At 42.8% G+C, this 25,041-nt stretch overlaps 1 protein-coding gene and 1 long non-coding RNA gene across 3 annotated transcripts in view; one reads left to right on the top strand and one right to left on the bottom strand.

The window, feature by feature from the left end:
* TECRL (trans-2,3-enoyl-CoA reductase-like) overlaps positions 1–3,160 on the bottom strand; it is a 101,408-nt gene extending 98,248 nt beyond the window's left edge. Inside the window, exon 1 of the mRNA XM_014943108.1 lies at positions 2,850–3,160. Within this exon, the coding sequence (XP_014798594.1) occupies positions 2,850–3,083 (234 nt within the window). The 5' untranslated portion in view covers positions 3,084–3,160. The remainder of the gene's footprint in view (positions 1–2,849) is intronic.
* Positions 3,161–9,466: 6,306 nt separating this feature from the next.
* On the top strand, positions 9,467–23,828 carry LOC106888693. 2 transcript variants are annotated; one of them, XR_001412158.1, is made up of 3 exons: positions 9,467–9,992; positions 12,402–12,576; positions 23,695–23,828. It is a non-coding gene; the product is annotated as an uncharacterized LOC106888693 (long non-coding RNA). The 2 variants fall into 2 exon arrangements; XR_001412157.1 differs by lacking the exon at positions 23,695–23,828 and adding an exon at positions 15,091–15,253.
* The last annotated feature ends 1,213 nt before the right edge of the window (positions 23,829–25,041 follow it).

Genomic DNA, 25,041 nt, shown 5'->3' with positions numbered 1-25,041 from the left:
AAGAATGTTATGTTCAAAGTACGCATGTGCAAAATGAACTGCCAAGTGCTGCTGACTCTTGTGAATTCAATTCAAGTTTTGCAAGATTAGGTATTTTTCTTCAAGACCCAGTTCCTGGAGGGGATGACTATGAGACAAAATGTCTGGGCTTTTCCTCTTCTACTGATTTATTTCAATATTATTTTTTTTATGCCTTTCCTGGCTGTGGAAAAGCCTGCAGTATGATGTGAATGTATCTCCCAGGATTAAAAACCAGGCAAATATGTATTTATTCTGTTCATTTAAACCAATCCTAAAGACGACCAAGACCTTATAGCAACCACTCAATTCACTTAGTGTAAGTGACTGATCCTTCCCCAAAGTATAAGATGGGTTAGAAAGCCAAAGAAAATAATGTTATTTTCATTTTACAGAGGGAGAATTCATTCACAGTTATTTATGCCTATTGATGTCAATTGATTGCTCAAGATCACACGGCCACACACACCTCTTCTAAATCCCTGACACCACGTTGAGCACAAGACACCTTTTCTTCCTAAATACTGAAACCCATTAGATATATCACTGTTTTTCAGACTTTTCAGACCTCCCACCAGTCTGAATAGTATCTGTACACAAATGCAAGATTCTCATAGAAACTGACCCTCTGGAAGCAGTGACTGGTATTTAACCACACAATATTAATCACTCTGCCTGAGTTTGTATAAGGTGGAGAAAGAAAGGGGTCTTCTCTCTGCCATTGTAATGTTGTTTGTCCCTTTAGATTTATTAATCTGAGAATATTACAAATGTATTTGCTCAATCACAATAGTCTGAAATACTAACAACGTGCAATACGAGTGTAAATGCATACATTTTAAAACCTATGGTTCCTAGTCTCTCCTTACTGTAAATCCTGACAAGCAATAGTTACATGCAACCCCAAGAAATGAAGCGAATCATAATTACCTTACAAACAGAAAACAGGCATTAGAAGTGTCATGTTGGGTCTTCGTATCAATGTTATATTTAATTAAGCAGAAGATTATGCAAAACCCAGTAAAAGGGTCTCGTGTTTGCTCTAATAACCAACTGAAAGGACACTCAACAATACTAACAAGTGTTTGTGGCAGCAAGGAACTCAACTTTGTACTTTCAGGGTTGCCTTAGGAAGGGATTATCACTGCAAATTAAGGGATTTAGACAGCCAGGTGAATGTACATTCCAAATCCAAATTCTTTAGGCAGCCTCAGAAAGCTCAGCCTTGCACCAATGCCTTGGTACTGTGCCAAAAAACAATAAATAAAAATCAATTTAAAAAGGTCCATGCTGCTGGCCATGGCCATGTAAATAAAACATAGAATCCCGAGCAGATGCTTTCAGTTTACAGCTGTTATTGCTCCTCTCTGTGTATTTTACCTCTATAGAGGGGGTACTTCAGAATCACAACTCCTAACTCTCTTTCCACCACTACAGGGGCAAAGCCCATGGTTTAGAGAAGGTGTAGAAAATGCTCAGACTCATCAAAATTCAGAATAAAGATTGAAACGCGGGACTGCTCTTGTCCTAGCAGACTACAGGTCTTCCCTGGAAGGATTCCTGAAATGTGGCTCTACACCCAATTCTGGTTTTGTTAACATATTTCTTTTAATGACACTATAGAAAAGCTTAAAATAAGAAACACACGGTCTTTTTTTGGAGTGAAATCGTATTTAGTGTAGTGTTTATATAACCCTTTTTAATAAATAAATATCACTAAGTAAATCAAATAATGCAAATACTGTTGTTAGAACTAGTATTAATAGTCATCACATTTGTTTTATCATTTTGTACATGTTTCCCCTTTGACTAGATTTAAAAAATCTCAAAAAATATTTTGCCTCACTAAGAACGAGCAAATGAGATATTGACCTTTAACTAGCCATACAAATTGCAAAAACATCCTTTAAATGATCAAGAACACTAGAAATCTTGTAGTGTTCCAACCTGCATATTTCCAAGGTATTAAATTAAACATTTGAAGCAAACTTATCCACCAGTTCCAGCTGTTGCCTGTGAGGATAAGGGAATTTTTTATTTTTTTTCTTCTAGCAAAACAGTAAGTCTCATAACCCTGCTATGTTATTGAAAAATGTTACACTCTAAATAAATCAGGATTCCCATTTTAATGGCACGCAAGAGACTAGCTCTTCTGCTGAGGGACAACGAATCACAAAAACTGTGATGAAAATATTTATGAAGCACTTTTTCAGCTGTTGTTTACTGCGTTGTAAAGTTCCTTCCTACCCAGTCCTCTCATCCTTATACATCCTTATACATCCTTATACAATTTGACTGTAGTTTACTTTTTTTTTTGATGCACGTTATTAAGACAAAACAAGACACCTCCTTTAGCTTAGACCCTTTGTTTAAAAATGAACATTTTTAAAAACTGCCAGGTTCCTGCCCAATCTGATAGGTAGTGCATTGAAGTATGAGTATGTTTAGCATTGAAGAGATGCTAAGCTTTGCAAATATATTAAAAGTGAATATATTAAAAGTGAATATTCATTCCGAAGCAGACGTTTAAGTATGATGCTCTGAAATAAACACTGTGAGGATCAAGAGATGGTCTAAGGACGGATTTTGACTCCACAGAGTATAAAAGAAACAGAAACAGAAAAGGCCCAGGTATAAAAGAAACCAGCACTGGATTATTTGTAAAAAATGCTGGAGAAAACCAGCCAAGGTTTTGGCTGAAGAAGTTCTGAGTATCACCCAGAGAAGAGAATGCAAGTATTTCTGTTACAGAATAAGAGTGAAAACTGAGTCCCTGAGCTGGCACCATGTGAACCAGGCACATCCCCGGCGTGCTGAAATAACACACTTACCTTGTCCACAATGCAGATCTGCTTCTTGCTTTGCACATCGAGAATTTCCACCTCAAAGTAAGTGATTTTTGAATGTTTGAGGGCTGGTGGTGGTTTGATAGGCCCAGCAGAGAGCACAAGCTGCGAGAAGTTAAAAAAAGTGCGAGTGTCATTGTGGGACATGGGTAGAGCTCCTCCATGAGCTGCAAGATCCCTCTGGTGTTGGGGAACACTGGGTTTCTGCCTCCTGTGCATGGTGGGACCCAGCAGAAGCTATCATCATATCAACAGGAGATAGAGGGAAGAAACACTTTGCCCCTGGAACTACAATCACAGACTGATGAAACACGAAAGGTCAAGTGGCGTTCCATTTTAAGAGCACTGTCGTATTTAGCAGGAGTGAAAACAATGGCTCTGTAATCCAGGGCTATATTTAACCTGCTTTTGTGATGTGCACTATTGCTGCTGCTTTTCTTTTCTTTTTTTTTTTTTGGCCTTCTTTTTATTTAAAACCAGCATTTGAAACAGCACATGTATTAGAACATTCCCTATTAGAAGAAGTCAGAGCTTGAAATTACAGAACCCCGAAAAAAACAGGAATGAATGCAGCAACTTCCACTCTTATCTACTGAGAGAAATGTTTAAAAGTGTCCACATACATGCTATGTATAAAGTGTGTATATATATATATGTTATATATGTGTGTGTATGTACCCTTAGTATGTATCTATAAAATTGTTTTTGGCCTTCTTTTTATTTAAAACCAGCATTTGAAACAGCACATGTATTAGAACATTCCCTATTAGAAGAAGTCAGAGCTTGAAATTACAGAACCCCGAAAGAACCAAGAGTTAATGCAGCAACTTCTGCTCTTACCTACTGAGACAAATGTTTAAAAGTGTCCACATATATGCATATCTATAGAGTGTATATATAGATATACATGTTATATATGTGTGTGTATGCACCCTTAGTATGTATCTATGAAATTATATTAGATGTTATCTATTCTACTAATAAAATACCTTGAGTTCATCAGTAAAATTTACAGATTGTTTGCATTTACTCCTATGGACTCTTGTTATTTAATGTGCTAGAGCTCTCCTTGCAGCCCCAGCAGGGAAATTTAACTGAAGTAAAGGAAATTATAACCCTAAAGGCACTGATTCAGGGCTTGAATCATTTTACTATTTTCTGATTCTTTCCTGACAATTAATTTTTCGCAACGCAGGTCTGCAGCAAAACGAAAGTAGTCTTAATGGTAAAAACAAGGATTACTTAAAACAACACATTTTCTCTAACGGGCTCCCCAAGCGTTGTTTAAACTTCATTTTTCCTTTTTATGACTTTTTAATAGGGTTTAATAGAACCAGCAGCACTTTTCCATCCTGAGATTCTCCCTAAATTTCCCAATCCCAAGGATTCCAGCGTTAGAAGGGAGTTCAGAGTAATTCCATCCTGAGATTCTCCCTAAATTTCCCAAGCTCCCTGCGTTAGGAGTTCAGAGTAAGTTCTGAACACATTTCTAGATGGTAAAATCTCAGGGAAACTACAATCACTGTTACAAAAATCATCTAGATTGGTTACACTAAGGAAATTTAATTAAGTGCAAGAAAAACCTTTCACAGGACAAAAGTGACCACACAACTGAAGCCTCTGGGAGGCAAGGTGGGAACAGGGAACAGAATGTGTCTCTTTTCTTTGATTCTGCTATAACTTACAGAAAATGTAGAGGTCACCACACCTTGTCTAGTGACGCATGACAAGAAACTCTATGAAGTAATGGAGAAACTAATTGATAAGTTGTTGCAAGAATTAAAAATAAGAATGAGGGGGACGCCCAAAGGAAGGCAATTTCCAAACTAAATCTCCTTTCCTGACAACGTCCACAACGTCTTTACTGTGAGGGTGGTGGAGCACTGGAACAGGTTGCCCAGGGAGGTGGTTGAGGCCCCTTCCCTGGAGATATTCAAGGTGAGGCTCGATGAGGCCCTGGGCAACCTGGTCTAGTTGGGGTGTCCCTGCTGACTGCGGGGAGGTCGGACTAGATGACCTTTGGAGGTCCCTTCCAGCCTGGACAATTCTATGATTCTATGATTCTATGATATGTTCATCTTCACCTGTATGAGTTATGTAGTTGATGCTGATGGAATAATCCATGCTACATCAGGCTCTCTAGGTGCTTAAGTTCTGGAGAATGGAGTCTGCATACATAACATGTGTCCTGCTAATAAACATGTGGAAAAGACATAGAAGAAGGAAACAGAGAATTGCAGTCATGAGACCCCACCTGGAGCACTGTGTCCAGCTCTGGAGTCCTCAGCACAGGAAGGACATGGACCTGTTGGAATGGAAAAGGGGAGATTTAGATTAGATACCAGGAAGAAATTCTTTGGTGTGAGGGTGGTGAGACACTGGAAGAGGTTGCCCAGAGAAGCTGTGGCTGCCCCATCCCTGGAGGGGTTCAAGGCCAGGCTGGATGGGGCTTGGAGCAACCTGGTCTGGTGGGAGGTGTCCCTGCCCAGGGCAGGGGGTTGGAACATGACGATCCTTAAGGTCCCTTCCAACTCTACCCATTCTATAATTCTATGATTCATTCTAATTAGCAGGTGATCGGGGAAGTACACCTCTGAGTTCAGGTGTGCAAGGAACTCCTTGGTGGAGTCAATACAGCAAGCAGAAATTTTGATATGAGCTAATCAGAACATGGAGAGTGACAAATTATTGGCTGAGTGTAAGGGGTTTGCTAAAAACAGCCAGGTAAAGACCAACGAGCACATAAGTCCCTAATTCCAAGTGTGAGGTACACTTATTTGAACACACTACTGTCAGGAAACTGTATAAACTGCTCTGCAAGAGATGAGACAAACTGATATAATATCCCCTTTAGCCATAAAATCTATGAATCAGTGAGCTGTAATTGCATATATTAATACACTTCTAAATTTATTTCAATTCCAAAGCAGTAAAGAATAATATTGATTATCCTGGCTAATTTCTGTGTAAATAAGGAACTTGTGCTGCAGTCATTACTGTGGGTATATTTATAATGTTATTTAAAATTATATCATCTGAGCTGCTGCTTCTGAAAAAAAGCTTTTGATTTACTGCAGACATTTAAATGATCAAAATTTTATTACTGACCAATGAATACTTGAATATCTGAACCAATTCCAGGAAAACGCTTACAAAACCGTATTTTTATTTTTTCAATCTTAGCTAATTATAAGCCGTTTCAGTACTTTGATAAACAGCAATCTTTACTGAGCCAAATACTTTGCTGACATAAACGAGCAGGCCTTCCCTGGGGGTGACTGGCCCTTTCCTCGCTGTATTAAATTCTGGATTTAGAATTAGACTGCAGCACCACGCCTACAGCAAACATATTACTTGCATATAAGGTGGGTGAGAGTTACTCTACCAAAAATAATCCATCAGGGATAGAGTTACCACTGAGAGGCTGAGCTCTAAAAGGGAGATGCATAAAAAGCAGCGGGGATTTTGCCATTGATGCCACAAGTGCTGCGCTCGCTTGAAACGTCATCAGTGGGTTTGGATGTTCTGGCTCAACGTGAAGTAATTCAGCACGTAGAAGGGGAACATCAACGACTGGACAAAAGGCACATCTTCCCCTTCAGTGCAGTCATATGTACCTCATCTTAGTCCCCAAGGCTGGAGATGGGGAGATTTATTGACCCCCATGACGTGGGTACAAGCTGCTGTACCCAGAGCCCTGGCAGGGCTAGTAGCCAGCAGTCGCCGAGTCCCTGACCTCAGCTTCATTCTGGGACTCTGAGAGGAGTCAAAGAGCACTCAGCAAGAATTAAATCAGCTCTGACAGCTTCAACTGGCACTCAATTTCCTGCCATATAAGGGGCTGGTGTTTTGGAGGGGCCACAAGGATGGGCATAACTCTTCTCAAACCGGGGCTCTCTCTCCTCACCTCACTTGGCACTTGGCTGACATGAGCTGTTTTGCAGACGGGTGGGAGACTTGGCACTTGGCTGACATGAGCTGTTTTGCAGACAGGCGGGCGTTTTGTTAAACCATCCTTCTGAAAGGCACTTTTTTCCAGGAGGGAGGGAATGCCTGCCCCGAAAGCACACAGCAGGGGCTGTGATTTTTTTTTTTGGTTAACCAAACTGCTGGTATTTTCACAATAAAAGCGACACCCGTAGTGGATTCGATGCACTTTTCTAATACAGTATCTTGAAAAAGGCATCAACCTGTGCAGGTCATGACAAAACAGGTAACAAAGCCCTGGGCAGGGACTACTAAGGCTCAGTGTCCAGTTTCTCCCCTTATAACACTGATTTCCTCCAAACTGCTGGTTTTCCTGCTTTTCCCTTCCCCGTTCCACACGCCTTCTCTGCGTGAGGCTCTCTCACACTGTGCCTTTTGCAGGCAGCCTGGGACAGAGGGATTTCACAGGATCTCAGCTGGGGCCTTAAGGGGCTTCTGAAGTTCCTTTTCATCTTTGGTCGTGTTTTCTACTCCTCCTTCCAGCCTGTAGAATGTCAACTGTTAAGTCAGCGGCGGAGGGTCACCTCTGTCAGTCCAAATGCTTGTCAGCAGCACCTCAGGCATCACTTTTTTATCACACGTGCTTCGAATGCTTGGTGGAAGCAGGGTTATTCTTTTCCCACCAGCTTTATGATGCCAAAGAACTGAACAATGCCCCCAGGACACAAGACTCAAGAGCCCAACGTTCAGTACGGCAAGTCATGCAGCCTAAGGCAAAGCGGATGCCCAAGGTCACACATGCTCACACCAGCATCCCATTTTTGGAGATTGTGCCACTCATTTCATAAAATCATAGAATGGTTAGAGTTGGAAGGGACCTTAGGGATCATCCAGTTCCAACCCCCCTGCCCTGGGCAGGGACACCTCCCACCAGACCAGGTTGCTCCAAGCCCCATCCAGCCTGGCCTTGAACCCCTCCAGGGATGGGGCAGCCACAGCTTCTCTGGGCAACCTCTTCCAGTGTCTCATCACCCTCACAGCAAAGAACTTCTTCCTAATATCTAATCTAAATCTCCCCTCTTTCAATTTAAAACTGTTCCCCCTCGTCCTGTCACTGCACTTCATAGAATCATAGAGTTGTCCAGGCCGGAAGGGACCTCCAAAGGTCATCTAGTCCGACCCCCCCGCAGTCAGCAGGGACACCCCCAACTAGACCAGGTTGCCCAGGGCCTCGTCGAGCCTCACCTTGAATATCTCCAGGGAAGGGGCCTCAACCACCTCCCTGGGCAACCTGTTCCAGTGCTCCACCACCCTCACAGGAAAGAACTTTCTCCTAATCTCCAATCTAAATCTGCTTTTCTTCAGCTTAAAGCCATTGCCCCTTGTCCTGTCACTACAGGCCTTTGTAAACAGGCTCTCCCCAGCTCTCCTGGAGCTCCCTTCAGATATTGGAAGGGGCTCTAAGGTCTCCCCGGAGCCTTCTCTTCTCCAGGCTGAACAACCCCAGCTCTCTCAGCCTGTCTTCATAAGGGAGGTGCTCCATCCCTCTGATCATCTTCCTGCCCTTCCTCTGGGCCCATTCCAACAGGTCCATGTCCTTCCTGTGCTGAGGACTCCAGAGCTGGACACAGAGCTCCAGGTGGGCTCTCATGAGCGCAGAGAATTTTGCTTGGGAAGGAGTTGCTGGGACCAAGGGGTGAGCTCCCCTTGCAAAAGGAGGTCCCAACTAAGAGGTTCCTGTGGTTGGCACCCTGCCCCATGGCCTCACCACCCTTATCTGGGAGCAGTGCTGCCCAGTGGTGGGTACTGCACCCCATCTGATCAGCACCGTGCCACATTTGCCCATTCCAATCTCAGATTTAATGTTTTCAGACCCAGGCAGGAGCGTGGCTATGCTTTCAGTCTCCTTTTACTGAACTGTCCAAGGAAGGATTTAAGAACCTGATAGGATGTACTCGGTTGGGAAAGCACTAACAATCAGTTGTTTGGCGGGCTAATGCTTTTAAATATTTGGTTTGATTCTGTTATCCGCATCGTATTACAACTAAAATGCATTTCTGAAGCATAGTAGAAATTTAAGCATGTGAGCCCAGCTGTTAGAAATGAAGAATGCAGATCTAAGATTGCAATGTATAGTATGGGAAATTTGATACCAAATACTGTTTAGAAAGGCTGCATGGTTAAAAAAAAACCACAACCAAACAAAGCAAATAATCAAACTGCATGAACACCTAGGATTTCTTTGCCTGTACATGCCTACCTCAGCAACCTCAGAATCAATTTAAAGCATTTTATCTACATGTGCATACACACAAAAAGCCACTTAGAAGCAGCTGCATGGTGTTACTCCTAAAACTACTTGATAGTTTAATTTTCTCTCCTGAAGCTAAATCTTTTAACAAATAAATAATGGACAGGACAGGCACAGAAGGAAAGTGCACTCACTCTGTAACACAAAACAATCCTAAAGCTATTTTAAATAATGCTGAAGTCAGAACTAGACCTCATCGGCGCTAAGGGACGGAACAAAAGTGATACACACCCATGTTCCTCCCCTTCAGCTGTACTGGCAGGGCTCCTCAGCAAAGGATGCCAGCCCTTCTGACCCTTGTGAGCTGTGCAATGAAAACATTACACGGCCAAAAGCCTCAGGCCACATCCTTCAGAGCCTGTGAGGAGGGACAGTCCAGGGAACAGCTTGCAAACAGGGCCCAGAGATCTCCAGTTACCACCTTCTCCCTGCAGGAGAAGTCTTTACCGCCGACTATCACAGCAATGGAGTTTTGCCAGCTGCTTAAAATCACACTCTAATAGCCTGGCTTTGTCCTTCTGGCTTTGAAAACTGAAAATGTTGACTTTAAACTTGGACGTGGGTGGTGCGAATTAGAAGGGACTTCACGGTGCAAATCAAACGCAAAGCTGGAGTTTATTTCATCCCCCACAGATACCCACAGGGGATGTCAGAGAACTAAGCAAAGCCAACAGACCAGCACAGTAATTCTCTCTGCAAGAAGTACCAAGTGAAACCTCCACCCTTGTCACAGACAAACACACACCTACTGCTCTACCAAAATAAGTACAGCGTGATCCAGAGCTCAAATCTGGTGACAGTCAGGATATATTGTAAGAAGCAGCTGCTGAACTGCAGCATAGAAGCCTGAGGAGATGCTCCTGGTGATGAAGAGGCCCAAAGAAATCATTGTAGGTGACCTGCTAGATCAACCTTTTAATGTTATTGACAGTAAATATTATATTTGCAGCTGTAAATCTATGATTCTATGTACATCTAAGAATTTTACGCTCTTGTTTAAATTAAATCACTGCAAATTGTGCTATTCCTGATGTTATTAACTCTCATTATTTGAGGCATGTGATGGTCTTTTCTCCTAAATACATGGCATTTGGAAGCATGTGACTGAGAAACGCTATGTGAAATGTCCTTTTCTTACTTTTATATTTTGTTATATGGAGGTATGGTTTAGTGATGATGCTCCTTGTTTGTTGTGTGGGTGTCTATTTTTGTCAGTGAGGTTGACGGTTGGACAAGATGATCTTTAAGGTCCCTTCCAACCTAGAAGATTCTGTGATTCTGTGATTCTGTTATTCCTTTTTAACTTAGGTAACTGTGTAGCCCTTAGAAACTTACAGGAATGTCTGAAAACTTGACCTCAAAAGGTCTACAAACAAAGACTTTTTTTTTTTTTCTTTTTTTTTCAAAACAAAGTCCATGATTTTTAAGACAGTCTTGGCATTTTGCAGACAGTCAGACAGGGAGATCAACACTGTTCAAGTCCTGACGTAGACAATATGCTTTGTACCCCACTGTTTCTTTGAGGAAAAGATTAGAAAGCAGTATTAGAAAGCAGACAAAGAAATGTCACCCAAGCTTGTCAAAGAACTACTTTTAAGGAAAATTCCACTTACCTTTGCCTGCAGAATTTTCCCTACAACATTACACTCACCCTTTAGCATCTCCTTAACCAGCCTTTGCCTTTCAATGGCAACGTGTTTTCCACATATTGGCTTAATAGAGACTGAGGTTTCCTTGCTGCATCATCAATCCTGCCTAATATAATAGCACCTCAGTTTACAAAGGTTAGAAACTTGCTTCCAAGGCTTCATTTGGCTTCATTTCAGGGTTTCACAGCAGGCTTTGTGCCACTGCTTACTGGAGGAAAGCTCACTGTGATGAGCTCCCTGTCAATCTCAGCACCCACCCAGCAACAACGCAAGCAACAAGGCAGCATCTTGGGGGATGAGAGCCCTCAAAGCAGGGACACACAAGAAGTTGCCACGTATTTCGTTGTGGCTTTCTCTTATAATGCCACTTCACAGTGTAAAGAGAGAGGACTGAGCAGATTAATGAAGGGCAGGTGCTGATACCCTGTACTTTGCAGTGATGTAAGCTTACTTCATGTCCTCGCTTAATTTCAACTGAGTGTATGTATTACTGACAGCATTTTTTTAATCCCCCTCCTAGAACATATCCTGACAAGCTAATGGATTGTAATTTCACAGGGTAAGAGCGAGTAACCACATTATTGGAAGCTGATCAGCCACTAAATAAGGATGATGAAAAGAAATACAGTAAGGCACAGCCATTTTTCACTAACGGCAGCAAGTACAGAACTGGTAAATGCTCTCACGTCTGAGATTAAATGCATCTTTCTTTTGTGCAAAACTGTTACGTGCAAGATGAAGTTGGAGCCACTTGAAATATTTTCAGGAAAAACACAAAGTTGTTCAAATATGCAGCTTTCATTGAGGCTGAAGCACTTCTGAAGATTTACTCATTTGGATGGAAAGATTTTGAGGTTCAGAACAATCTGGTCTCTCTAATAATTTCTGACCAGTAGGAGGGAAGAACAACCTTGACTAGGACACCTACAGATTCCTAAAGGAGTTATTTCTCCTTAAAAAGTATTCAAAAGGTTTTGTTTGCTAATGTAGAATGTACAAAAATGCTGAAACCTCAGTGTCACAAAACATAATCATGGTTTTTCAGGGAGTTCTACCCAGAGATATGTTTAAAAAGGAGACAAAAAGAAGCCTAACTCCTGTTTTACAATACTTCTTTTTTGTCTGAAGTTCTTGGGGTGATCGGTCTTTTATTACTTTTCAAATGTTATGTGTTATTTCTTCCTATACAAGTAGTCAAATTTTTCTCACTCTTTTTCATTTCAGGGCTTCCTTAATTAGGTTTCTGAAACATCTGTCAGCATAACCTCCTTCTTTCACAAACTTTCAAGCTTTCAGAAAAGTTGCCATTTAGTATGACATTTTTAATATTCAAGCTCAGCCCCAAAATTATTCTTGAGCTAAAAGAAAAATGATCCATCTTTTTTTTACATTCATTTGGTGACTAAAAAATATTCTTGTGACATTTTTCTCTCAAAGCAGAATAATTTTGAGAAGCAGCAGAATTCCTGAGAACTGGGAATTTGACAAGCGAACAAAAGAGGATTTTATTTATTTCATTAGAGCTGTTGTTCAGTGCCAGGTTTTTTCAAGCTTGAAATGTGTGGGAAAATGTTTCCATATAACAAAATTAAAAAAAAAAAACAAAGGCAACCATGCTTATCAGATTGAAATAGGTTTTTTTTTTTCTAGTTCTTTCTCCTTTTTAGATGATTCTGCTTATACAGCTAAATCTTCTGCCTCTTGATCCTGCGCTCAAGATTACCAACTCATCAAACCTGCTGTCCTCAGCTGTGGCCACCACATAACACTGAGATAAAACCTATCAAGAAATCCAGCCAGACTGGAGGATGCCCACAGAATCACAGTGAGTTGTAGCTCCATGGGGAGCCCAGTGGCACCTCCACATGTGCTATACTGAATCACAAGAGACAGCTCTCTTGCAAGCTAGTTGAGCAGCCTGGTCCTTTTGCAGGGATAAGACTCCAGAAACCAGGCACAGAAAGACCTGCCTCCTGACTGCCTCTCTCTTCTTGGAGAAAGTCTAGGAGATCGGGCTCTTCAGTCCCTGCATGGTTTCAAAGGACAAGATCCAGATAAGATGGGGCCCTGGTGAGGCCCCATCTGGAGCACTGGGACCAGTTCTGGGCTCCCCAGTTCCAGAAGGACAGGGAACTGCTGGAGAGGGGACAGCAGAGGGCTACAGAGATGATGAGGGGCCTGGAGCATCTCTCTGATGAGGAGAGGCTGAGGGACTTGGGTCTTTTTAGTCTGGAGAAGAGAAGGCTGAGGGGGGATCTGATCAATGCTTAGAAATATTTAAAGGGAGGGTGTCAAGAGGATGGGGCTGGTCTTTTTTCAGTGGTGCCCAGGGACAGGACAAGAGGAAATGGGCACAAACTGGAATATAAGAAGTTCCACCTAAACTTCTTTCCTTTGAGGGTGGCAGAGCCTGCCCAGGGAGGTGGTGGAGTCTCCTTCTCTGGAGACATTCAAACCCCACCTGGACACGTTCCTGTGCAACCTGCTCTGGGTGGCCCTGCTCTGGCAGGGGGTTGGACTAGGTGATCTCCAGAGGTCCCTTCCAACCCCATGTCATTCTGTGATAAGGTACAGGATAAGATCCCCATGCTGAGACATCTGCCACCCCTACACAGGTACAGGGTGCCCTGATTTTTTGAGCTAGGCCTCTTCTGACTAACTAAGCTCTGATATTAACAGCAGCTCAACACTGGACCCTGAATACCTCTCCAGGACCCACCTGCCTCAGAGCAGAGTGCTGGAGCACTTGGGTGCCTTTAGCAATCTGGCCTGTGCTCTTATGCTCCATGCCACAAGTTTGTACCCTGAGGAGACAGCAGAACTGACCCGAGGGGAAGTGAGGTGCCCACAGACATAAAGTTGATGAATCTCAGTACAGCATCGGGGCATCCTGCCACACACAAGAGGATGGAGCCCATGTGAGGCCCAGCCCTCCTGTCACTTCCATTGTTAACCACCAGAAAGAAGTACTCGGCACACACAAGTGTGTATTTCATCTATGTAATGGTATTAGCCAGCGTGTGACAACTCAGCGGTGAGTAGTTTGGCTCTGAGGACAAGCAAAGCCAAAGCAGATGGATGGTTGCCACAGAAGACTCTTCAAAGCTTGACAGGAGCCAATATGTAAGCTCAGGCTGCCAAACTGGGCTGCTTGAACTGGGAACTACTGGAAAGAGTCCAGCGAAGGGCAACAAAGATGATTCAAGGATTGGAGCATCTCCCTTATGAAGAAAGACTGAGAGAGCTGGGACTTCTTAGTCTGGAGAAGAGAAGGCTGAGGGGAGACCTCATTAATGCTGACAAGGATCTCAAGGGTGGGTTGAAGGAGGAGGGAGCCAGACTCTTCAGTGGTTCCCAGTGACAGGACGAGGGGCAACGGGCACAAGTTGGAACATAAGAGGTTCCACCCAAATATGAGAAAAAACTTCTTCACGGTGACGGTGGCAGAGCCCTGGCAGAGGCTGCCCAGGGAGGGTGTGGAGTCCCCTTCTCTGGAGATTTTCAAGACCCACCTGGATGCCGTCCTGAGTAACATGCTCTGACAAGCTCTAGGCAATCCTGCTTCATCTCTATGGTCCCTTCCAACTCTAAAATTCAGTGAAATTCAGTGAAAAGACAGCACTTTGTTGCTTGATGCAATAAGACGACCGCGTGGCACTCAACACTTCTGGAGCCTCCTGAGTTCCAGTTTAACAGCTCCTAGTCAGGAACGGCTGTGACAACAACGTCAGGACAACCACCGTGTGGTTACATCCAGCTGTCAGAATTATCTTTGCTTAAAAAAAAAAAAAGCTGATGCTGTTTGTAGGCTGACAACTGTCTCTGTAACGCGTTCCTGCGATTTCCATAGCCATCCTGGAGCCAAGGTCATACAGATAGAGGTTGACAAGGAGAGCCGTGGCATTTCACAGCCTGGGAAGCAGCACTGCAGGATTACAGAATCACAGAATCACAGAATCTTCTAGGTTGGAAGGGACCTTAAAGATCATCTTGTCCAACAGGTAAGAGGAGACAGCAGCGTGCTTCACCAGGACTTCCCGTAGCAGAGAGCAACTCAGATCCACACACAGCTTTAAAAACGCTGTAAAATAAAGCCCCTGGGTAGGAACAATGTCCTCCCTCTATACCTAACTGTAGGAAGTACTTTAAAAGGCTGAAGGTGCTGCTCATTTATAAGGGTGAAATGAAAGAAGATTCGACATCACATCTACAACCTTCCAGGGCTAGAAATTTCCCAGTGGGAAGGAAAAATCCAGAGTTGCCTACAGCGACTTGATGCAATTATCACTAGTTCCACAAGCTGATGAGATATATAAATTCATCCTTTTTTTACAAATAGGGAAACTCCCCAGGAACCCTGCTTTACCCCTGAGATCTTACAGAAGGAGACCGGAGTATCAGTCTGCATCTGAAAGGACCACACTCATCAGCCAGGTTGCCAGACCTCCTATACAACCTTAATGAATAATTGGTCCTGTGTCCTGTCTGAAGAGCGATGAGGTACAGCTTTGCTTTTTTTTATTTTCTGACCAACAGCTATTTTTCCATATGCCCAGCACCTCAAGCTGTCAGCCATTTGGCAAACCATGTCGTGCTGCAGATGTCCTCAGAAATAATAATCCATGTCTGCTGCTGGCTGGGAGGTGTGAATTGACCAGGGTTGCTCACCGTGCATGAGTGACAGCCGTGCTGTACCTTCACAGCCTCTGTCTCTTTTTCTCTCACTGCCATAAAAGACCACCTTGCTCCAGCTTGCCTTCTGCTGTGGCTTTCCACCAGGAGCAAACCACGTACAACAAGCACCACAGATGCCATCTCCAAGTCCATCCAGCTTAGCAGTCTTTGTGCCAGACCTCTTGGCATTGTGTCAGCCCCAAGAAGAACTGGCCGTGCCCACAAGTGTCTTCACACATAAAGAACCTGCTTTCCCTGCTATTAATACAGCAGTAGTTTCATTCTGTTCTCAAAAAAGCTGGTTTTACCTGCAAAAGCGCAACAGACATGGAAAATAACTAGCAAAGAAACTTTAATTGTCTTAAAAGTCTGTTGCAGTTTTTCTTTGTGGGTTTAGCTATCAGAGCGCCCAGCTGCAATGCGAACTGTTGGTGTATAAAGTTTTAGTAATAAAAAAAAAATGGACATATTGCAGAGCCTCGGGTTTCTAATGAATATTTGAATTCACAGCTTTTCCCTGAATTCACAGCATATTTCACTGAATTTTTTGAGTTGGAAGGGACCATAGAGATCAGCTAGTCCAACTCCCCTGCTGAAGCAGGATTGCCCAGAGCTTGTCAGAGCATGTTACTCAGGAGCATCCAGGTGGGTCTTGAAGATCTCCAGAGAAGGGGACTCCACACCCTCCCTGGGCAGCCTCTGCCAGGGCTCTGCCACCCTCACCATAAAGTGATTTTTTCTCATATTTGAGTGGAACCTCTTATGTTCCAACTTGTGCCCGTTGCCCCTCGTCCTGTCACTGGGAACCACTGAAAAGAGTCCGGCTCCCTCCTCCTTCAACCCTCCCTTGAGATACTTGTCAGCATTGATAAGGTCTCCCCTCAGCCTTCTCTTCTCCAGACTAAAGAGTCCCAGCTCTCTCAGCCTTTCTTCATCAGGGAGATGCTCCAATCCTTGAATCATCTTGCATCATACAGAGCAAAGCAGACTGACCACTGGTGGTGGTGTGGACCACTGGTGTAAGCTACACACAGGACTACACACATGGAGGGAAGCACAAACTCCACCTTGGAATACTTCTTTCAGAGCACATCCTTAGCGGACTAACTCCCATTTAAACTTAAATACATGGTTCTTCAGCCAGAAAAAGCCCACAGCTTTAATGAATAGGGCCAAAGAATAAGTTTCTCTCAAAGTTTCTCCGAGAAAACATTCCTGTTTTCAGCTAGCTGTAGCACACAAGGGTAAAAACGAATGTCTCAGAACAGAAACATAGGAACCTTCTATGTTGCTTCTTCACAGAAGGCAAGGATGAAATAATTCCTGCTTGTTCTGCTTGTATGAATGTTGTTATTATATGCTAACTACTGCAGCACCATCTTTTTTAAAAATGCTCCTAAACAAAACGCAACCCAAAAAGGCAAAATCTTCAGCAGTAGCTTGTGCTTCGTTTTCAATAGCTCTGTCAGCTTTGTCTCAAAGAAGCTGAAGTACAGCTTACATCTCTCCCTCCTGAAATCCAACAACTGAGGGAAACAATACAGGACAGCACAAAAGTGCCAGTGAAGCATCTGTAACTACTTAAAACCAACAGAACAAGCAGAAAGTCATTGGTAAGGCTACTGAAACCCACAAATTAAACTATGTATTTCTCCCCTGAGGAAAACGGGAGATTAAGCATGGCAAACTATTCCAGAGGAAAAGACCATCTGGGCAGAATTTTGAAAAATCACAGCAAGTGCATTAACACGGACTGGGCGTTTGGCCAGAGGGAGCTGACAGAAAACTGCAGGGCTCGGGGAGGGGGGTTCAGTGGACAGTGACCTGGAGGCTGAGCTCAGAAACAACACAAACTGCAGTGAAACTCTTTGCAGGAGCCAGAGGAAACTGGGTTTTGGCTGAATAACAGCAGCATGTTTGCGTCCTTGATTAAAAGTATCCGAACAAAGCACTTAAAAAATGAAATATTTTGACATTTAAGAAAGATAGTAACATTTTATGGGATAAAAGGTTTATAGATATTTCAGTTTAATCATTGTCTCGTTCAGTCATTTTAGCCTAGAAATGAATAAGATACTGCTATTCACATTATCCAGCACAGGACACTGCTTTTTATACTTTTCCTACATACATAGTCAGTGGACAGAAGGTAAATTAAGGCACCTAAATCAGGCCTGGGGAAAATAAAAAACACTCCCTTTTCCATAGAGTTGTGTGCCGAAGATTGGGCTCTCTGCCACAGCTTCTCTGGGCAACCTGTTCCAGTGTCTCACCACCCTCACAGCAAAGAATTTCTTCCTCAAACCTCATCTTAAATCTCCCCTCTTCCAATTTAAAACCGTCACCCCTTGTCCTGTCACTGCACTCCCTGACAAAGAGTCCCTCCCCAGCTCTCCTGGAGCTCCCTTCAGATATTGGGAGGCTGCTCTAAGGTCTCCCCGGAGCCTTCTCTTCTCCAGGCTGAAATGTTATTAAAACATTTGCATAAATCTGTTAGCCCCAGCACAGTTATTGCCAGTCCTTTATGGGGATTAAGATCTGGCCTTTCACCCAGTGCGATTACCAACAGGTATACACATGAAATAAAAGCCTAGTTTCAGAGCTGATTTTTGAAGACGGACGTTTATCATTTTGTTTGCAGAGTAAATGGCTTGATTAGGTTTAATTCACATTTATTACAGTCCGTGAAACTTGCTGTATTGAGAGACAAATACAATTATCTTTACTATGGGAGCAAATGTGTAATGAAATCCTAGCTTTCCCTACTTTAAAATAACATACTTCAACAGTAAGTATAGATTTTGGCAAAGCAGCGTTCCCCTGCCACACAGCACATGTTTAATGAAGTTACTCCTCAGCTGTTCGTTGCTGAGCCAAACTGAGCCAAAATGAGCCAAGCTCAGTGAGTTTCTAAGCAGCCCGAGCCCATCAAAGTGGATGCCTCCACCGAAGGAAAACACTTTACAGTTTCAATCTCAAAAGTATGTCATCTTATCAAAAAAGACAATCACCCCGTCTTCTCGCGAAGCAATTAGAGCAGAAAGCAATTACAGAAAGGAATTAAGAGGGATTCGCGGTCAGATCTCCCATCAGGATCACTCAGACCAGATGGATTCATACAACCTCAGATCTCTCCCTTTGTCACATCCTGGCCAGCAACAGCTTTGGCATGGGGACACTGAAAGAATGCCAATGGCACTTGCATGCTTTGCAATTAATAAGCAAGGTTTTAATTTACCTATTAGAAAAAATTACATAACAGGAAGCTAACGAAAAGCCATTTTATTAAGAAAACAAAGCATTTGCTCTGGCCTGAATAACTGACCCCAATACTACGCAGCTCATCCGAACTCAGAAGGGAAGATTTTTGGTTTCAGAAAAAAAAAAAAAAATCAAGACTTTTTGCATGGAAAACCATGTCACTGGAACAGTATGCACTGTAAAATGGATCTTTAATAGTCAATAAAGACAGAAAAAGGCAATGCTTGCTACCTCGTAGCTAGCAGGTTTTCAAATTATGGAATTCATCTGTCACACTCCACTTAGCATATCTGTATCATTTCAGCAAGTAATGCCACCATCAGATAGTTATTTTAATAGTGAACAGGTAAATGAATAGTGTCAAGGGTAACAGAATGGAGAGGAAAAAGAAAAAAAGACAATTAGGACTTTTTTTTTTTCTTTTTCTTGGATACTATGAATAGTGTCAAGGGTAACAGAATGGAGAAGAAAAAGAAAAAAGACAATTAGGACTTTTTTTTTTCTCTTTCTTGGATACCGAAGAGCAAAGATTCCTCTTTAACTTGCTTTAAGTCAGGAGGAATGTAAAAAAGAAAAGGGAATATGTATTTAACAAGGCAATTTGCTTAACACAAGAGAAATCTGCAAGCTTATTTCAGGGGCAGATCTCTGTGTCCATTTACCCTTGAGAAGTGCAAGCACCACTGAAGAACTTCACTGCGTGGATAAACGCTTTACATAAAGAAAACATCTTGGTTTGTCTCTTTGTCTGGTGGTTGGCTTGGGTGGGTGGTGAAGCAGGATAGGAGATGGCCATCCTGCTTTGCATTATGAGGAGCCTCCTCACCTTCCCCACGCTCCAAGCAGGAATCAAAATGCACAGAATCACAGAATCACAGAATCTTCTAGGTTGGAAGGGACCTTAAAGATCATCTTGTCCAACCGTCAACCTAACTGACAAAAATACACACCCACACAACAAACAAGGAGCATCATCACTAAACCAGACCTCCCAGCACTACATCAACCCGTCTTTTGAACACCTCCAGGGATGGGGCCTCAACCACCTCCCTGGGCAGCCCATTCCAATGCCTGAGAACCCTTTCAGTGAAAAAATTTTTCCTAATATCCAGCCTGAACCTCCCCTGGCGCAACTTGTCTTTTTTTTGGGAAGGGGCCCAAAACTGGACACAGCACTCGAGGTGAGGCCTCACCAGATCACCTCTTGGGTCCTACTCCCCACACTGTTCCTGACACAGGCCAGGATGCTGGTGGCCTTCTTGGCCACCTGGGCACACTGCTGGCTCCTGTTCAGCCCACAGGCCACCAACACCCCCAGGTCCTTTTCTGCCAGGCAGCTCCAGCCACTCTGCCCCCAGCCTGGAGTGCTGCCTGGTTTTGCTCTCAAAAGCCGTTTCCCTCAGTTCCTTCAGCTCCAACACTAGCTTGGGCCAGAGAGGCAGCACAAAACACTCCTGCAGCCTGAAAGCTTGGAGCTCCAACACTTCATCTTTCGTTTTTAACCTGCCTCAGTTGCTGCCATGGGTCACCATGCCGTGCTTGGAGACTGGGGGAGCAAGGGGGACAAAGAAAGAAGAGCTTTTGCATGCAGAGCATGTGTTCTACTCTAAAGCCCTAGCACCCTCTGATGTGTGTAGCCCACACATAAAACCTGCCCCCTTATATATTGCTGCCGCATATCTACTGCCACATTTATTAACCAGCCCACTAGAAAAGAGCCCTGTACCTTCTTCAAGTCTTCCCATTCCTTTTCATAAATTAAAGTGTGCCTATTACACAAAAGATTATCTGAATTGTGCAAAGATCTTTTGTTCATTATTTAATAGAAGAAGATAGCATACATTCAGGGAATATAAAAATGTTTTATTCACTATCTTCAGCTGACTCTTATTTTTCCTCTACCCCAGCAATAGAGTTAATACGTTTGTACGCATTCTCAATGTAGTATTTCACATTCCACCTGCAGGTATATCTTTTTGTCTTTGAAATATCTATGAAATGCATTAAATAATCACCATAAGCCATCTTTTGTTGATAGCTTTATCATTTTACTGCTCTGAATTATTCATACAAAGCCAACACCGTATCACTATATTATTACAGGAAAGCAATTAAGGTAGACTGTATGATTCGGAGAAAATGGAAATACCTCTCTCTTCTGTTGCACAGAGTAGGTTGTTTCCACCCTCTATTTAGGTCAGTGTCAGAAACCATCAGAATTTTGCAGAGCTATTCAGGTGTACGTGTGTGTGAAGCAGGGTTGGGGGGGGGGGGTAGTGTTTAGTAGTGATGCCCACATAGGGGAATAAAGACAGTTTTTCAGCACTTGTGAGAGCACTTGTCATCAAAGCACGTCTAAAGAAGTGAGCACAATTTTCCCTGCTGATCCCTTAACACCTTAAATTAGAGTCCACATTGTGATTTACTTTATAGAAGAGTCTGAGTCCATCTGAGCACCAGTCTTATATCACCACCTATGTCTGTTTGAAACCTGATTTGGTAAAAACACACATTTCTTTCACAGGGCACTCCTTATATGAGATAAGAGCATCCAATTCTTGCCTGGATGGTTTTTTTTTCCCTTTTAACAACTCGCAGAACACTAAATAAAGCACCCTTCAATTTAAAATATCTATCAAAGTAACGGATGTTGCTGATTTAATGAAATCAACTGGGAAATCTGCATAGACAGTCAGTACGGTTTTTGTGTTTAGACCAGATTTAATGCAAATATGCCAGAGAAAAGGAAACAGGAATTGTCCCCACACAGTTTTGTACAGCCTGGAACAGCCGGTCTGTGAAAAAAATCAATCCCATCGATGAATGGTGCTGACAGAAAATGGAAACACTCCACAGTGAAACATCTCATAAAAGCTCCCTGTTCGTCATCAAAAGCTTTTGCTATGAGAAAGTATAAATACTGTTATACATACATACATTTATATATTTCACTAGTTCTAGTAATGAATTATTCTTTCCTAGGAAGCACCACGGAAATTAATGAAACATTTTCTCACTCTGTAGAGACCTCTTTTAGGTAATAACTGTAACACAGAAAAGGAAAAAAAGATTAAGTAAAAATAAGAAAATCTTGCCAGAAGGGTTCAAATTCTGAAAAAAAAAGATATTTAAAAAATAAAAAGCCCCTCTTCTTCAAAAAAAAAAAAAAATACACACAGGAATTCTTCCTGCTTTGCCACTCTTCCCCCACAGAGAGAAGCTCTGTGCCTTCTCACAACTCTAGGGGTGGGAAGGTGGGACCACAAAGCAAACTGGGACTGTGTGGTCAAGTACCAAAAATCCCACAGAGCTGGAAACTGAACTGCAGCCTTTCCCCTGTGCTCAACGCTGTGCAGCAGCCAGATGAAACCACAGCCCACGGTGAATAACAAAAACAGCAAGCCTGAGCCTGTGTCCAGCATGTCCTTGAGGTCTACAAACCATGTAAAGCCTGTCTGGAAATCCTGCCCACCGGGCAATGGAAATTACTGTCAGAGAGGAACCATCTTCGTGGGCGCCAATTAAGAGAGAAAAATACATCCTCCTGCCTTGAGGTAGCTCTGTCCTTCTGCTAATGGGTCCTTTCTTATCAACTGGAAACAGCCCTCATGGTTACAGAGCCCAGGAAATCACCTCTAGGTCTGTGAGAAACCATTTTAGGTTGGATAGAATACAGAGCCCAGGAAATCACCTCTAGGTCTGCGAGAAACCATTTTAGGTTCGATAGGAAGAAAAAAAAAGCTCTGTCAAGTCACTGTCTCTGTCATTTGCACAATGAAACACCGGGCAAACAGGCACCATTCACTTATTCACATTCAGCAACCCAGAGCATAAAACAAACCAGGGAACTGGCAGGTTAGCTGAACATAACATGCTGGATAATTTATTATACACAGCTCCCTAATGAGCTGTGAAATAAATTCAGATGTGGCCATTTTAGAATAATTCAGAATAATCTCCCATCTCTCAAATATCTGAGCTAATGATTCACAGTTTGTTCCGAAATGGAAATGTCACTCCCCTAGTCTGTTGCTACTGGTTTTAATGTCAAGGGAGCAGTGACAATTCTCTGTCCCTTCTCTGCATCACAGAGGTACCTAAATGCTCCAGTTTCTCTCCAGCCTGGGACTGCACCTTTGCAGTGCCTCCACTGCAGGGTGGACATTTTCTAAGTTTTGGGACAGCTCAGAAAACATCTTTTGATCCAAGAACTCTGGCAAGTGCTGTCCTGGCTACGTTTGCACATAGTTATCATCACTTTTCTCCATTTAACCATGAACCCAGTTCTCTACTAAGCATGCTAAGCTTTGTTATCATCACTTTTCTCCATTTAACCATGAAGCCAGTTGTCTACTAAGCATGCTAAGCTTTGGTTTGTTTTTTTTTTTTCAAAAGTGAGAGGAGCAGATATATATTAAAGGGATCAAAAAAGTAGAGTGGGTATATGCTTATGACTCTCAAACATACATGATGGTGTGCAACAGGTAAGATGCAAATATTATTTGGTGTGTCTGTTGGGCAGCATTAAATATGATGAGCCCAAGATTGCAAAGCCTCAGCTAGCTTAGCCCCACGGTAACCATAAATTCTTATGCCATAAACACACAATCTTCCTCGACCTGCCAGACATTTGTATTCTGTCACATCCAGTTTTAAAAGTCTCAGGCAAAGGTGATTTTGCAGACTATTATATTTCATTAGCAAGAAGCCTTCTGGATACTCATTTACAGTTTTCCCTTCCTTAATTAAGTCCAACTACTTCTAGTTACACCTTTGTGTGCTTCATTAAATCATCTCATTTCCTCCTTGGTATTTAACAGCCTTCAGTTATTTGCAGACTGCTGAGCTCCATTCTCACCCTTTAGGTTGGCTAGTGGCCAAAACTAAACTAGCCAGCTCAGATCCTCGGCTGGTGTAAATCACTTGAGCACTTTTAATCTTCCTCATACTGTAAAAGTCGTTCATTCCAAGTCAACGATCTGCTCATCAATTTTTTTTTCTCTTTCAGCTCTGACCTCTCCCCTGCTACTGATAACACAATGCCCAGACTCAGCGCGACATTCAAGAAATGTAAGTGCCCTAGAGTGCTTCTGTAAAGGCCGCCCAGATTGCCACTGGCTTTTTCTAAAGGGGTTGCAAACCAATTTCTAATTCTGGTCTACTATCAGAATAGTAGGCTCGCTGTCTCCTTCAATTTTTTCTTCCCATGCTGCGTATATGTGGATGTTTTCAATAAAATCATTGAAAAAAAAAATACTACTTAATACAACTTAACTCATTTCCATGGATGGTTTTGAAGTTTTTTCCTGCTCCAATGCATTTGTCTCTCTTTTCTCTCTTACAAATACTTCAAGGGAGGGTGTCAAGAGGATGGGGCCAGTCTTTTTTCAGTGGTGCCCAGGGACAGGACAAGAGGAAATGGGCACAACCATGAATATAAGAAGTTCCACCTAATTATTCTGCCTTCCCTAAATCAAGCGAGAAAAATCTGTTGCACGCTCAAAACATAACATGGAACAGAATTTTGAACCTGCTCTGTAAGTGAAGCCAAGAAATGACCATACCAAAATTTTACCTTTGTGGATATCAAAAATGTTTGAGTAAAATGTTTAGTTTTCATAGCGTCCAAATGTTTCCTTGCAACATGGAAGAATCACTGCAATTCACAGTGAAAAATGTGACAATAAGTAATGAATATTACTTATCATTCAAACTAATACAAATAGGCTGTTGGCTATCTTTCTAAAGATGTAGGATGATCCTTGCTTCCTTTCAGATGTCACCAAAAGAGCATTTTTCCAACAAAAAACATTCCAGAAAATGTCTTTGGCCAGCTCCAAGGAATGTGCTGAGGGGGGATCTGATCAATGCTTAGAAATACTTCAAGGGAGGGTGTCAAGAGGATGGGGCCGGTCTTTTTTCAATGGTGCTCAGTGACAGGAGAAGAGGAAATGGGCACACACTTGAATAGAAGAAGTTCCACCTAAAGATGAGAAGGAACTTCTTTCCTGTGAGGGTGACAGAGCCCTGGCAGAGGCTGCCCAGGGAGGTGGTGGAGTCTCCTTCTCTGGAGACATTCCAACCCACCTGGACACGTTCCTGTGGGACCTGCTCTGGGTGGCCCTGCTTTGGCAGGGGGTTGGACTAGATGATCTCCAGAGGTCCCTTCCAACCCCATGTCATTCTGTGATTCTGTTGAACCACAGAGTCTCTGGGCTGTTTATCTCATTGAGTAAAACATAAGCCACAAAGGAATCTTGTCAGAGTGTGCTCCAGTTAAGTATATAGGATTAGCTGCTTCTCAAATGTGATGTGATGGCATAATACCCGTTCAAACCTGACGTGGGGAACATCT

The sequence above is a fragment of the Calidris pugnax genome, unplaced genomic scaffold, assembly GCF_001431845.1.
Source record: "Calidris pugnax isolate Ruff unplaced genomic scaffold, ASM143184v1 scaffold16, whole genome shotgun sequence".
NCBI classification, from domain to species: domain Eukaryota; kingdom Metazoa; phylum Chordata; class Aves; order Charadriiformes; family Scolopacidae; genus Calidris; species Calidris pugnax.
Note: the sequence above shows the minus strand (reverse complement) of the source record. Positions and strands in the feature narration are given on the sequence as shown.